The following is a 14,541-nucleotide window of genomic DNA, read 5'->3' as shown; positions in this document are numbered from 1 at the left end:
ACCCATGGTGATCACCATTCTACTTTCTGTCTCTATGAACTCGACTACTTCAGGTAGCTCATGTAAGCGAATTGTACAATATTTGTCCTTTTGTGACTGGTTTATTTCACTTAGCAGAACATCATCAAGGTTCATCCATGTTGTAGTATGTGGCAGATTTTTCTTCCTTTTTAAGACTGAATAGTATTCCGTTATATATATATATATACACACACACCACCTTTTATTATACATTCATCCATCAGTGGATACTTGGATTGTGTCCACCTTCTGGCTATTGTGAATAATGCTGCTTTGAACCTAGGTGTGCAAATATCTGTTCGAGTCCCTGTTTTTACTTCTTTGGGATATATACCCAAAATCAACTAAATGTTTTTTTATTGATTATTAAATTAGGATATATTTTGCTAATGTACAAAGCTTGTTTTTTCACTTAACTTAGTCTGTGGTGAATATTTATTTAAAAGTTTAGAAATCAGCGGAATATTCTGTTGCCTTCTATAGGGTACCAGCCGTCCTTCACACTATCACGTTTTATGGGATGATAACTGCTTTACTGCAGATGAACTTCAACTGCTAACTTACCAGCTCTGCCACACTTACGTGCGCTGCACACGATCTGTTTCTATACCTGCACCAGCGTATTATGCTCACCTGGTAGCATTTAGAGCCAGATATCATCTTGTGGACAAAGAACATGACAGGTAATATAAAAGCATAACAAGTACAGATTCTCACCCAAATCCAAGTACGCGCTGTGTGTTAGGATTTTCGTGGGAAATTTCTTTAAGTGTTTACATGTAAGTAGGTGCCTCTGTCTTTGCCATAAAGCACTGCCATTTAGAATTAAAGTTCCACAGGCTGTTAGAAGAGTCAGTGATCCAAATGAAAAGCTATGATAGAACTGACTGCCCAAGATGAGGGTTCCTATTAAAATGTGCAGTCTGGGCTTATTAGTAATAGTGTGATGTAGTGATTTTGTTGCTTTACCAGATTAATTCAAGGGAGAGATTATTGGTAGTAAAAGTGATATATACAGACAAAATTATAGGATGTCTTGGATTTACTTCTAAATAGTCCTGGAGAGGTGAGAGATGTAAAACAGAATTGGCCTTGAGTTAATAATTATTGAAACTGGATGATGGACATGTAGGAGTTCATTATACTGGCCTCTTATTTGTTTTTTAATTTTTTAAAAATTTTCTACAAATAATATTTTTCAGAATTTTTACATCAGAATAGGGTTTGGTTTTGTGTTCACTGCCACTTTTCTTACAGTGCTGAAGGAAGTCACGTTTCAGGACAGAGCAATGGACGAGATCCACAGGCTCTTGCCAAGGCTGTACAGATTCACCAAGATACCTTACGCACAATGTACTTTGCTTAAAAAGTCTAAGAATATTCTCTGAGAGGAAGAACTGGAAGATGAATCAACATACAACTTATGTTTCCAGTGGAGTCAGCTGAGTGGGGATGCCTCCAGCCATACAGAAACCAACACTGTGTGGGGGCCAGGGTATGATCTTTATGTCGATACAAGGAAGATTGTTTACTTCATCAAGGAACACAGCACCATTATGCAATATGAAACCAGCCAACTGCTTTTTTGTGCGGTCTCCTGTAGGAAGTATCGCGACCATTTTGTTTTCACTTTCTTGTAGTCTAGCCCTTTTAATGCCTTTACCTCAAGTTGCTTGGCAGCACAACTCTTTGCAAAAAAAAAAAAGTAAAGAAAAAGTAAATGATGGTTTTTTAAAAAACACACCTATATGAATAATCAAAGTGATTGTTCACAATTATGTGTGCAAAAAATGTGCATTCATGTATTCTTGTAAAACTTATCTGTATATTTTACTTATATACATGCATACTGCATATGCATATATATCTGTATCTATACTGATAATAGATATATATGTATCTCTGTATATATTTTATAGTTCATTCCATTGGGGAACTTTCTTTCCCTTTTATTATCCTCCCACCACCACTATGATTTCTCTCTCTACCGCCCTTGCCTTCATCACCTACATTTGTTTTTCCCTGATGCTACCAGTAACATTCAGATGTTCATGTATCTGGTTCATTTGAATATGAAGCATGGCAAACTAGATTTTTATTTTGCACGCCCTACTCCTGTCTTGTCTCATGCATAATTCTGAGTCCTCAACTCTTGGTATTGCTTTCTTAAGAAACTATATATATATATATATATATATATATATACACACATATATATATAAAAAATATGTTTTTGTGAGAGTGAATGTCTGCCCCCTCCTGCTCTCAACTTACATTTGCCATTTGTGCAATGTGTACATAAGCAGTAGCAACCTAAACTATTCTTTTTCTTTAGTGAGTTTGTTAAAGCTGCTATAAATATATAAAAAAAAAAAACACACAACTTTGTCAGAAGTTGTAACTCTCTATATGAGTGATATGTATTCTAAAGTCTTCTGTTTCTATGTGTTATACATGGAAATCCCTTAAAACTTTTATAAAGGGTAAATATTTTAAATGATTGGAACTGTGTAGGGTTGAGGCCTCTGAAATTGGGTGGAGAGAAGGGATTGTGGAGGGTTTTTTTGGGTTTTTTTTTACTAGTTTATTTGCTGCCTCTCATACCTTAATGTGATTTTCATATATATATATTTTTATATATATGTGTGTTGTATATATATAAACATATATGTATGTGTTTTGAAGTATAGCTTCCTTTTCTTTTATATTTATTAGAATAGTGCTTTAATAATTATAGAATCATATTGGCAACATCTTTTATAGAAATATAATCATGTTTATTTTAAGAACTGACAACTTGTTTTTGCTCTCTTTTAGTGCAATAAGCAGTTTTAAAAGAAAGCTGTGTCTGTTTGACATCTTTACCACAGATAGTGGGAGAAACAGGCACCTCCATAATTTTTAAAGGGCAAAGTATATAGCCTTAATTTCAGAAGGAAAGTTTTGTAATTTTCAAGTTTAAAGCATGTCTTATAAAAATCATAATGAAAATGAAGGAAGTTAAATTTCCTAAATGAGTGTTGACCTTGAGTATTAGAAATAAAGTTGAAGAACTTTGATTTGAGTAATGACAGCGACTAGCTTTAGATTTAGAAGATATTTAAATTCTTTGAAAGTAGATCATGTTTATTGAAGAATCATACTGGTAAGGTGCCCATTTTCACTTACTAACATGAGTCAGGAAAATATAAAATGATATTTTAAAAACTTTTTTTGCTAATTCATCACCAGTGTAACTTTCCTTTTAAAATTAGGGTGATGGTGACAAAGGAAGTTAGGACTTTGAGCATTTGAAATGAGTTAAATCACTGAAATGTTGAAAAAAGTTTTGCAAAACTTTTGTTTTATTGACTTCACTTTAAGATATTAAAAAATACTATAAAGCTGTCAAAACCGAGTTTATCAGTAACCTTGGATTCAGGGGAGCTTTGCACTTTGTAACTCATGAAAATAGCATTTTAATTTTTTTTTTTTTTTTTTGCACTGGTTCAGAGTATAGATATTACAGATTGTTTCCAGTGGGCATTGTTGTTAACCTTTCAGAATTCCATCTGCACATGAAAACAAATGGATTAGCTCTTTAGTTCTCTCTTACCTATAATCCACACTTATTGCCAATTTACTGTATTTTGAGCCTAAAATCTGAGCCCATATCCTCCAACAGGTATGAAATCTTTTGTCCCTCTGCCAGAAAACTAAGAAAGTACTGTATTTTGTATGTTTATTATATTGAAGTGTCTGAAATGCAATTTACAACACTGTTTTAAAGCTCTTTACATAAGGTAATGTTTGTGTAGTGTATACATTTTTCTCCCAACCCTCCCCCCCTCCTCCAAAAAATTTCTATAAAGAGTGTATTTTTTTTACATTGAAATTTCACTGCATATAGGCAAGAGAAGACAATAGTATATCCTAGGTGGTAAAAACCTGATGGCGTATGTTTGCTCAGTATGAGTAAAACATCTTCCTTTATCAGTGGGAGCTGTACAGATTGATGTGGAAAACTTTAGAGCCCAGGGAAGAACTGTAGATAACCTTTCCCTATTTACCTGCTTTACCTAATTTTCAGTCACTTAATCTCACGTGTGCTAAAGTAAAGCCTATAATTTAAAACTATTTAGAAGGACTTTTACAGAGGAAAAAAAATTTTTTTTAATATAAAGCTTTACATTTGAAGTGAGTTCTTTTTAGGGTGCTCTTAGAGTTTCAACATTGCTAGTTTAAAGTTGGTTAACTTGAAAGAATATGTATAGTATATTCTATTTTGCTTACTAACAAATTGGTATATCAAACTTAATTATAAGAAACTTTGTGCTTAGAACTTTAAGGTAAATACTAAGTGGCAAATATTTTTTGAAATTTGTTTCGTTATTATACTTCTGGTGTAGAATTGCTGATCTTCTTTTATTTTAAAAAAAAAAAAAAAAAGGTTGTTTTGAGTTTAATGGTCATGAAACTCAACAGTGACCTTTCTGTTCCTGCCCTTGCTCACTAACTATACAGTGAATGCTAAATTTCTGTCTGCTGTTTTCTGTAATATAAGAGTGACTTTAAAATGTCAGTCCGAGCAACTGGTATAATAGATTTTCATGTGAAGCAGAATTGGGAGTTTAATGTATATTCTGGATGGCAAATGTGTAAAGTGCTGATACATGTTTTATATTACAGTATCAAGTTACTGGCATTGAGGACCATGCATTTATAATACCGTAGCTGCTATATTTATTTAATGAAGTAGAGTCTGACAGTTACTGCACTTAACAGTAAGGAAATGAGCAGGATTCAAGGCTAGTGTTACAGACTTTTTTTTTTTCCTAAATAAGATTTAAGAACATGAAATATCAAGGTAACAAAGGGTGCTGCCAATTTAGTTTCAATTTAATATCAGGATACTCTTTCTTTGTTTTAGAAATGTGGATTTTTACTTTAGCAGTTTTGGAAAAGGGTACCTCAGCCTCCTCAGTACTGGTTTTTAGCATATTTTTCACAGGAGTACAGGTGCCCTTTATTTTTTTCTTAATATTTACCTTTAAACAAGTTTCTCAGAAAAAGTACTCTGTGGAAATCTTCCTGTTTGTAACCTATTAATTTATTTATCTTCCTACAAGAGAGTCTAGGTGGGATTCTAGTAGGAATGTACTGGGTGTTTTAGAAGGCACTTGATAAAGATTCATCTCTACTTTCTAGCATGGAGACTTCTAGCCCTCTAAACACCTATACTGGTTTTCCAAACTAGGTTCTCTGATGACCCACCACTGCCTAAAGTTTACTTATATATTCTCTAATGGATTTTAGTATGACAGACCTCATGACAGGCTTAGTCATGACAGACTTAAAGTATGACTAAGGAGATAGAAGCTGAGTTGCCATTCAGTAAAAACGGCTGGCTGAGGATCTCAATGTTTAAGGAAAAGGTGAACACTCAGAGTGCCAGTAATCAGTCTGAAGGATCTATTATTGATGGATTATAGACCAGGAATTAGAGACTCTTATTCAAGGAATTTGGTGGGTGTTTGATTCAGAGGCCAACATGAATTTGCCATGGGTGGTGATTTTTATGAAATCTGTGAAGCTAGCCACTTGGATTCAGCTAGAATATTTTGTAGTCTTGCTGTTAAAACTTGATAGTGATGTTTTGCCAAGAAGCTTAACTGACAGCTCGGCATAAATTTTATTCAGTATCATTAAACCTGGGTTAAATATTTATTTAACTCATCCTCTTAGATGTTCTCCTACTGAATAGTTTTTAAAGACAAGTTGCCCCTAACAGTAACTTGCTACTTAAATTATCTTTTATGAGTTATCAGTCAAGATGCAAAAGGACACCATTGAACTGGCATCTTTATTTTGGCTTTTTTAATCCTTTTCATTCTTTTTGAGAATTCATGGATGTGTTAAAGCTTCAATAGTAATACCTGGGAGACTTTATCAAGTGAGGCCTTTGTGAGTGGCGGTATAACCCTGACTCTAAAGTCTGTCTTTATTTTCCTTTTTCCCTCTCATTTGATCATATAAAGCACTTTGTGATTCTACAGGAGTCGAAAAACAAGCCAAGAATAATGTGTAAAATCAGTACATAGATGTGAAAGTCAGAATTTTCTCCAAAAAATCTTTTTTAAAAAATTTCCTGCTTGTACTAAGAACATTTTTGATCGGTGACAATATTGGAAATGATGCTGTGATTAGTGAAACCTAAGCTGACTCCCAGGAAGAAAAATTCAGTCTCTCTCTCTCTCTCTCTCTCTCTCTCTCTGTGTGTGTGTGTGTATATATATATATATATATATATATATATATATATATATAGCCTCAAAGGGAAAAATATTTTTAACTTTTTCCTACTTTTAAAAGTGGTACATTTCAGTTTATAATTTTCCATGTTGGTCAAAATCATTTCTTTTAACTAAGATATAATGGTCAAGGCTTATGCTAATATTATCTACTGCTAGTTCAATTTTATTTTTCTTTACCCATCAAAGATAGTGCTCTATATTTTTACATCGTTGTAAGAATCTTTTGCTCTTAAAGTACAGAAGTTAAAGATTTTAATTTGATTTAAAGATAGAAGTTTAATAAATTTCATATGGAGGGTTGAGATTTACCAATGAGAAGCCCTATTAAAATATCAGGTAGCCAACAGTGTGACAAAATTAAGATGCTATCAAATCATCTATCTGGCCATTGGTCTCCCTTCCTTTTTGAAATCAATGTCTTAGGTAACCAAACTCTAATGTTGTGTCCATGTTAGCGTGTCAGTAAAGCAGAGATGTTCTTCAGGGTAGACACTGAATTAAATTTTTAAATCATTTTTTAAAGCAAGGCGGTTCTTAGAAAGTGCCTTTTCAGAAGATGGTGCTGTAGATTTTTATTTTTCAAATAGCATGAGGCTAAAAATTTGAAAGATAAATTATTTTAGAATTCCAAGAGTATGACCGTTTCATATAAATAATGTTATTTGTTGTTCTGAATCTGGTCCAAGGGAACCAAGTAAAGCTTTTATTCAGTAAAGTATCTAAGTAAATGCTCACCAAATATATTTTGTAAGTTTAAAAACACAGTTTTTAACAGAATTAACCGTTTCAGTTCTCAGCTGTGTTGCAGGTATTATATAAGGCATATAAAACAGCAAGTTTGCTTAACTTTTTAACAAGAGTATGGATATAGTAGTAAGTGCCCGACGGCAAAGGTAACTTGCCAGAAATTATGTCATAGGCTACGTTTTCCCCCCCAGCATATTGACCCTTTTGTAAATATCTACTGGCAGCCTTTTCTAATTAATCTTTATTAAAGAAGACTGCTTATAAAGATGGAGCCAAGTCATCATGGAAATCAGTGTAAGAGGAGAAGTAAAATGATTCTCTATCTTTAGGGAAATTTTTTCTTTTTCAGGCAGCAAGAAATATTCTAAATGTTTCCCTCTTTTTTCTAGCATAGGTGAAAAATGATGACAGTGCATCTATATGATCAATTAATTAGACATAGAACAGGTAAAATTGGGCTTTGGAGGAAATAAGAGGCAGGATAATAGCAGGACTATTCATACTGGTTGGTAATTTATCTACCAGAAAGCAATTTTCCCCTGAACTAGGAAGTAGTAAACAGCAGTAAATGATCACCTAACCAGTTCATGCTTGTGAATTTGGTGAGCACTCTTCCAGAAAATAGACTTAAAAACACACAAAAAAACACACCTCAGTAACCTTGTATGCTGCATTATGTAATAATGATAGTAAAATTATATTGATTGTTTGGAGTGTACTATGTCTGTCTGCAAATATACATGCACATTAAACTTTTTCATTTTTTATAATGTCATAATAGCAATTACGAGTTTATTTTTTTAATATTAATTTTTCTATTGTGATGTTTATATTTATTGGCAATTTGTGTGCAACTTTTATAGTTTGCTTAGATATTGGTTTTAAGGTATTTTATTTTTATAGATATCTCTAGCTTTTCCTCTTTCTTTGTAATATTAGCAAAGATTAAGATGGAATGTTAATATGCCAACTAAACTACTAATTCCATAAAGTCTAGAGTTTGGATTTTTACCAATAAACCATTAACACTATTTTCTAACTTAGAATACTTAATGTTGTTTATATAGTGGGCATTAAAGACAGTCTTTAGACAGATTTCTAAACGTGGAGGGGAGGTGGGGCTTTTCTTTAGTTTTCTTTCCTTTAAGTAGAAAACGAATACTAATGGATTGGATTTATTTTACCTGATCTGCAGTTTTGGGGCAACTTGATTGTTTACACTTCTTATTTCTCACTTCAGCTACATTGAAACTGCTTTAGGTGGATACATCATCCAGCGTTAGGATTGTGATACCATTCTCATAGGCCTGGAAAACAAAGAGCAAATGATCCAGAAGTCAGTGATAATTGACTTTGAAATGGGCTGCTCCAGCCCCCACCATGATTATGTCATGTGGAAGATTTGCTACCCTGATCTTTCCCCTACCATACCTTTAACGTTGATTCAACCCTACCTTACTTTTAAAGTTGTTTCGTTTTCATCAATGAAGAAACAGAGTTTAAGTGGCTAGGTAGAATCAGAGATAAAGGCTAATATAGTATTTCAGCTACTTAAAAATTTAAGTAATAATTATGAATGTGAATTAATTGGAAGACAGTTAAAAGTATGATTATAGAAAATTAATTTCAAGCATATATGGTTACTCCAGTTTCCTAGTGAATAGATCAAGGTTATTTGTATTGACATTAACTTTTTATAAAAGGTGCATGAAAAAAGTGAATTCTGTTAAACAGGTACAATATTTCCATTGTGTTTTTACACGGTGAATTTGCTTGGTAAGCCATTTTTTTCTGTAAGAGATTAAAAGATAAACTTTATCCCTCCTCTGAGCTTTAAATTCTAAATTATCAGGGTTTAATGTATGACATTTTGCCATACTACATTCTTTCACTGAGAGGGGTAAATGAGAAAGTTTCAAGTAACTATAATTGGAAAAGTATTTATGTTATGGGAAATTTAACGATTTAAAATGAATCAGCATGTGATTTCGTATAGACATTAGCCATATCACTTTTTCCCCATGTTTTTGCCAGTTTCAGTAGGTTGATACACAAACACACACACACACACACACACACACACACAGCTACTTCCTTACCCTACATCAAGTATTAATTGAACGTTGGTATTCTGATTATAGGAATTTGTTGATACTAAAAAACTAAATATGTTTCAATCAGTCAGATATATTTTTATTGCAAATATATGCTCCCCTCTTAAGGATATTTATTGTAGTTATAATTTTAATAGTTTTATTCATTATGCTTCAACATTGTCCTAGATTGACAGGCATATAATTCTTGTAGATCAATATTTTTAAGGCAGCTTTGAGTAGAAATCATCCTTTATTTTCTTTTTTCCTTCCAAAAGCTCATAGGAACCTGACACATAGAGCTTATTTTGCTCTTTTAACTGGTTGGCTCCATAAATCAGGGTACCTGGCATCAGTAACTGAATTACCACAGTGAAGTACTTGGTGACTTGTTCAGGTTTACAGTCATCTCTTAGAACTGTCATGAATAGGCTTATGTGAGTAGAAAACAGATGGGACTGTTGGTCATTAGAACTTTATTTTCTTTGACTTTTTTTTTTTTGGTTTTTTTATTTCTAAAAATTGACTGCATGCACATCTGTAATTTTATGTTTAAAGTTTAAGAGGCCATGCCAGAAACTAGAGAGGGAGATTACCCTGGTATTTAATGCCTAAAACTTTCCATCTTCATTTACTTCATGGCTTTAGTTGGAAGAACAAACAAACAAAAATCCTTTCATTTGGCCCTTTATTTTTAGAACCAAAGAAGGAAAGACTCTTTCTACAAAAAATGTTTGCAGGTGTGATAGGAGATCTTTGTGAAGAAATGGACTAGTGGGATTGTAAGAGTATGTAGTGAGGGGGTAAATGAGGAAAAGGAAAAGGTTTCTTTGCCGGAATCCTTGGAGAGAAACCTTATAATTGTTTGATATTTGTCTGGTTCTCACAGTCACATTGTAAAAGAGGAACTGTTGCCATTTGAACCTAGGAAGAGAGTCTCTGTAACCTAAATTTATTTTATGTTGTTGTCCCAGATCTAAAGCTGCATCTGTTTTGATTAGAGAAGTTGCTTCTGAATAAAGAAACGAAGTATTTATCCTTAAATAGAGCCATGGCATTGCTATCAACACGGCTTCTCCAGCTTTTCCCTTTATATAGAAAACACAAAATAGGACCTTTCCAGACAAGGTAGTCTTTCCTGTAAAGAAAATATTTTTTGATAACAGATTTGGGGGAAACACTGGTAGATTGTAGTGAAGGGGGAATTTTGCCTAACATGGACGGTCCAACCAGGTTAATGGATACAGTTTGATCCCAGGGAGTTTAACAAGAGGAGGCTTTGGTAGCAGGTTAAACCTTTGGTTTTGATAGCAACAGATTTGGATCTCCAGTGTTAACTGCAGATATCTCCCTGTTTCACAGAAAGGGAATGATCTCATAGTATTGATGATGATCCTGCAAATGTGCCTGTGCTCTTTCTCTAATTCAAAAATCAGGACTAGCAAGCACTAACCAAAATCTTCTAATACTTTGTCCTATAAGATTCTTTAAAAGTTTTCCAGGAGCTTTCTCATTTCTTAGCCCAGGGTACAATGCCTTGCTCCTCTTTGAAAAAGAAAAGAAAAAGGATTTAGAGGCAGTTTAGATAGAATTCTACTATGAGTAAATAATAGAGTCTTTAAAATACTTGGGAAAGGAAGATCACATGCCGCAAGTTATAGCTTGATTGAGAGACTCTTTGAATACTGTTTTCATGTTTGGGTTCTAAAGTTTTTTCTTTGACCTACCATTCTTTGATTTACTTGAGTGCCATGATTCTATATTGGGATGAAATCAGTGTTTTATGCCATTTATGAATTGTGCAGTTTTTCCCTCTCCACACCCTACACACACACACTGTTAAAAATAAAAGGGGGAGGACTAAAAAAAAAGAGAGATAATGAGAATCATTAGAATGTAACTTTAGTTAATATAGATGGAAAGAAATCCTAACTTGGCTAAATGAGAATTAAGACAAAGTGTTAGTGCTGCAGGTATTATCTCTATCCATAGAGGGTTTTGCTAGCTATAGAGTGGTAATATGAACAGAATATATACCTGAAATATGATGTTACAGCAAAGTGATAAAAGAAATTATTCTTGAAAGTAATATTTCAATCTTCTCTGTTAACAGAGATGCCCATATTCTTAAGGAAAATTAATGTAGCTCCTGGTTTTAATGAATCAGACTCTGATTTAAACTTCAGAAGATTTGTAACTTTTATTCTGACACATCTTCTTAAATATGTAAAAATTACACTGAATGAATACTTAAGACTATTCTTTCCTCTTAATTTACATAATGATTTTTTCAGACCTTAGTTCTATAGATATTGATTTCTTTCTCACATATATGCCTCTTGGTGTGTGCAGAATTCCATATTAAAAGTTTTCTTAAACTCATTTCCTAGTCAAACCTGAACTGTAAAGAAGGCATAAATAGGTTTAAAACGCAGGAAATTTTAGAAGATCAGAACTGGAAAAAGACTGTTGAGAACTTGTTGCCTTTGAGAGTAGAAAGGGCTCTAAAACTTGAACTGAGATTTGGAGTTTAGTCAGAGCTCTACCACTAATTTGCTCTGTGTCCATAAGGCAATTTCCTTAATCTCTGTGTGCCTAGGTTCTTATAAAATGGTAGTGATAATACCTGCCCTCACCTCCCTCACAAAGTAGTTGTAAGAATAGGATAATGTTTGTGACAGTGCTTGAGTTCTCCAAAAGAAAAGCTATTCAGAAGTTCAAGATAAAAGAATATTGTTGTGTGAAGGGTTCATTTCCAGTTTGCTTCTATGAAAGTATCTTTAGTTACCCTAGATCATTTTATCAAACAAATGTAAGAGAAACTGAGGCTTTATCATGGTATGGTGTTCACCTACAAACGTATTCTGTTCTGTTTCTCCCCTGCTAGATATTTATTGCACAAGCTGAATTTTTCTTTATAATAATCTTTGGAAAAAGTGTAACTTCAAAAACCAAACTCCTTTTAGTGGTGCTATGGCAGCTGTGATTGTATTTTGAGTTAGATTAATGTGGTGAAACCATCAGATAATCAGAAATTAACTTTGCCTTTTGCCTTCAGGCATTTTTGCTACAGATTGGCATCAGAGGCTGTTGTACAACCAGATAGCTATCCCTTTGTTTCTTGCAGATTTTTGGTACCTTTTTTTGGAGTAAGGGGTTAGGTTTTAAGAAGGAAAAGTGTGCTTATTTCACTTACCACTTTGCAGAGTTGACCGTTGCTTTCCAATCACCATGTACCTGTAAAAATTAAAATATAGTAAAAGGGTTTTTTCTTCATTTAAATTCAGTTCTGAGCATCTGCAGGTGATATCAGGCAGCCTGTTGGTGTCTGACCCAGTTATCTTTATGGATTGTGGGCAGAACCTTACATTTCTACAGACTTACCCACTTTCCTGAGGGGAAGGCGCTCTTGTTTCTAGGAAAAAAACAAAGGGCACATCACCACAGGTTGTGTATGCAATTGCTTGTTGAAACAGACAAGTTTGGTTTGTGTTTTGTTTTGTTTTAAGAAATAAAAGGATGCATTTTAGGTACACAGGGTATGAATGCATTCAACATTTATTTTTTTATCTCTATAGATGCTGATCTCCCCTTGTTGCAGGCAGTTTGAGCTTTTCCAGCTCATCACTAACATGGATGAGATCTATCTTAGTTTTATAGGATAATGAGAATTACAAGTACTGAAAAGTTGGGGAGATTTCATGCTTGGAAAATGAACAAAAAATCCACCTTGCTGGGTGAGATAGCTGAGAACATTGGATATATCAGGAATACTTTTAAACAATTTTTGCTGTAATGTGTAGCTTTAATATCTGTCTTCAGTTATGGACCCCATGAAAGTATTACTGTATCTTGTGAATAAAGATCATTCTTGTGAACTAGTATATGGATGCATTCATAGGCTGTGGGAAGCAGTGATGTGTGTATGTGTGTGTGTGTGTGTGTGTGTGTGTATAAATATTCTATGTTTATAACACTGTGTATTACATAAGTTTATATAGAAAAAATAATGTGTTTCTTCAGTGTTTGGGGGACTAAAATTGTAATATAACCATTCCAGTGTAATCTGACCACTCAGTCTAGAGAACATTTATATTACACACAAATACACACCCCTAAAGCATTGCTAACTGCTCCCACTTGAGATAATTGCTGCTTTTTTTTAAGCCCGAAGTAGTGGACAGGAAATAGCACTCTTTTAAAAGGGGCTTTTCTGAAAAGTAAAATGTAAATGTAGGACATGTGGGGAGGTGGGGCCTCCTGCAAATGCCCTGCAGATGGACAAATAGCCTTTTAAATTTTACTTTTTAACCATCTTAACCGTGTGTGCCTATTTGTACTGCAGATGTGAAATATTTTGGGGAGTTAATATCAGTATGTTTTGAAACTGAATTATTACATAAAATCAGAGTAACCTCTTTCTCCATCCTCCTTTTCCACACTGACTATTCTTGCCAAATGTACCAAGTTTCAGCATGGTAAAATTTAGATGGACACTCAAACCTCCTTCCTCATCTTCCCTATCCTGTCTTACACCTGGTCTGGCCTTATATTTTTTGTTGGCTTTTCATAAGTAAGAACAATTTACTGTAGTACTTTAGAGACTGCAGAATTTCAAAATGTTTATAAGCCTTCCTTTGTTAATGTTTGGTTACACGATAACATTAGTTAAAACAATGGAGTAAGTCTGAGTTTGTAATATGCTACAAGATAAAATCTTGAGTGATATTAAACTTGACTGCCACATTTTATTAAGAGGAAATTGGATTATATGGTGGGTGGGAGCTAGTCTATGATATATATGTAATCACTGTATAATTAGAAACACCAAATGTTGAGTCCTATCACTGTGTACTTGGGGGCCAGGCTTTGGATATGGTTGTCATTTTAATTCCTCAAAGACTATATGTCATTAAGATGAGCAGAAGGCAAATAAAGTTTTTAAACAAAACTACTTTTGGGGGTATTTAAACTTTCTTTCCCCAAAAAAAATTTACTACAAAAAAACCTAGGGTTGAGACTGAGAAGCTTCAAGCCGCTTTTTAAGCAGTTCAGTCACTTACAATATTTTATGTTAAAGAAATTGTCATAATTCTTTCTGAGCCAAACTGTCACTAAAATGTCCTGTGACAGAACCACTCCTCTTTTTTCTGCCATTCTGTGTATTGGAAGTGTTCTTAGTTGTATTTGTTTTTAATCCTTGATTTTAAAATATTAATGGTTTTAGTGTTGCTTAGCTTCAGTTTGAAGTGTAACTTTCACTAATAACTGCAATAAAAAGAAAAGCTTTGCTCCAAACTTTGTTTTGTGGTCATCATTACAGCACTTCAGGCTTAGGTAAAGGGAGTTAGTGTGATACAGTGGAAAGAGTTTAGGCTTTCATAATC

The 14,541-nt window shown here is 33.7% G+C and overlaps 1 protein-coding gene across 2 annotated transcripts in view; it reads left to right on the top strand.

Annotated features, from left to right (window-relative positions):
* Window positions 1-1,760, top strand: part of AGO3 (argonaute RISC catalytic component 3) — a 114,225-nt gene extending 112,465 nt beyond the window's left edge. For both annotated transcript variants that reach the window (XM_029230748.1, XM_029230750.1), the window contains exons 18-19: window positions 505-704; window positions 1,279-1,760. In XM_029230748.1, coding sequence (XP_029086581.1) covers window positions 505-704; window positions 1,279-1,387 — 309 coding nt within the window. In that variant the 3' untranslated portion in view covers window positions 1,388-1,760. The remainder of the gene's footprint in view (window positions 1-504; window positions 705-1,278) is intronic.
* The last annotated feature ends 12,781 nt before the right edge of the window (window positions 1,761-14,541 follow it).

The sequence above is a fragment of the Monodon monoceros genome, unplaced genomic scaffold, assembly GCF_005190385.1.
Source record: "Monodon monoceros isolate NGI ecotype Baffin Bay Population unplaced genomic scaffold, NGI_Narwhal_1 Super_Scaffold_18, whole genome shotgun sequence".
NCBI classification, from domain to species: domain Eukaryota; kingdom Metazoa; phylum Chordata; class Mammalia; order Artiodactyla; family Monodontidae; genus Monodon; species Monodon monoceros.
Note: the sequence above shows the minus strand (reverse complement) of the source record. Positions and strands in the feature narration are given on the sequence as shown.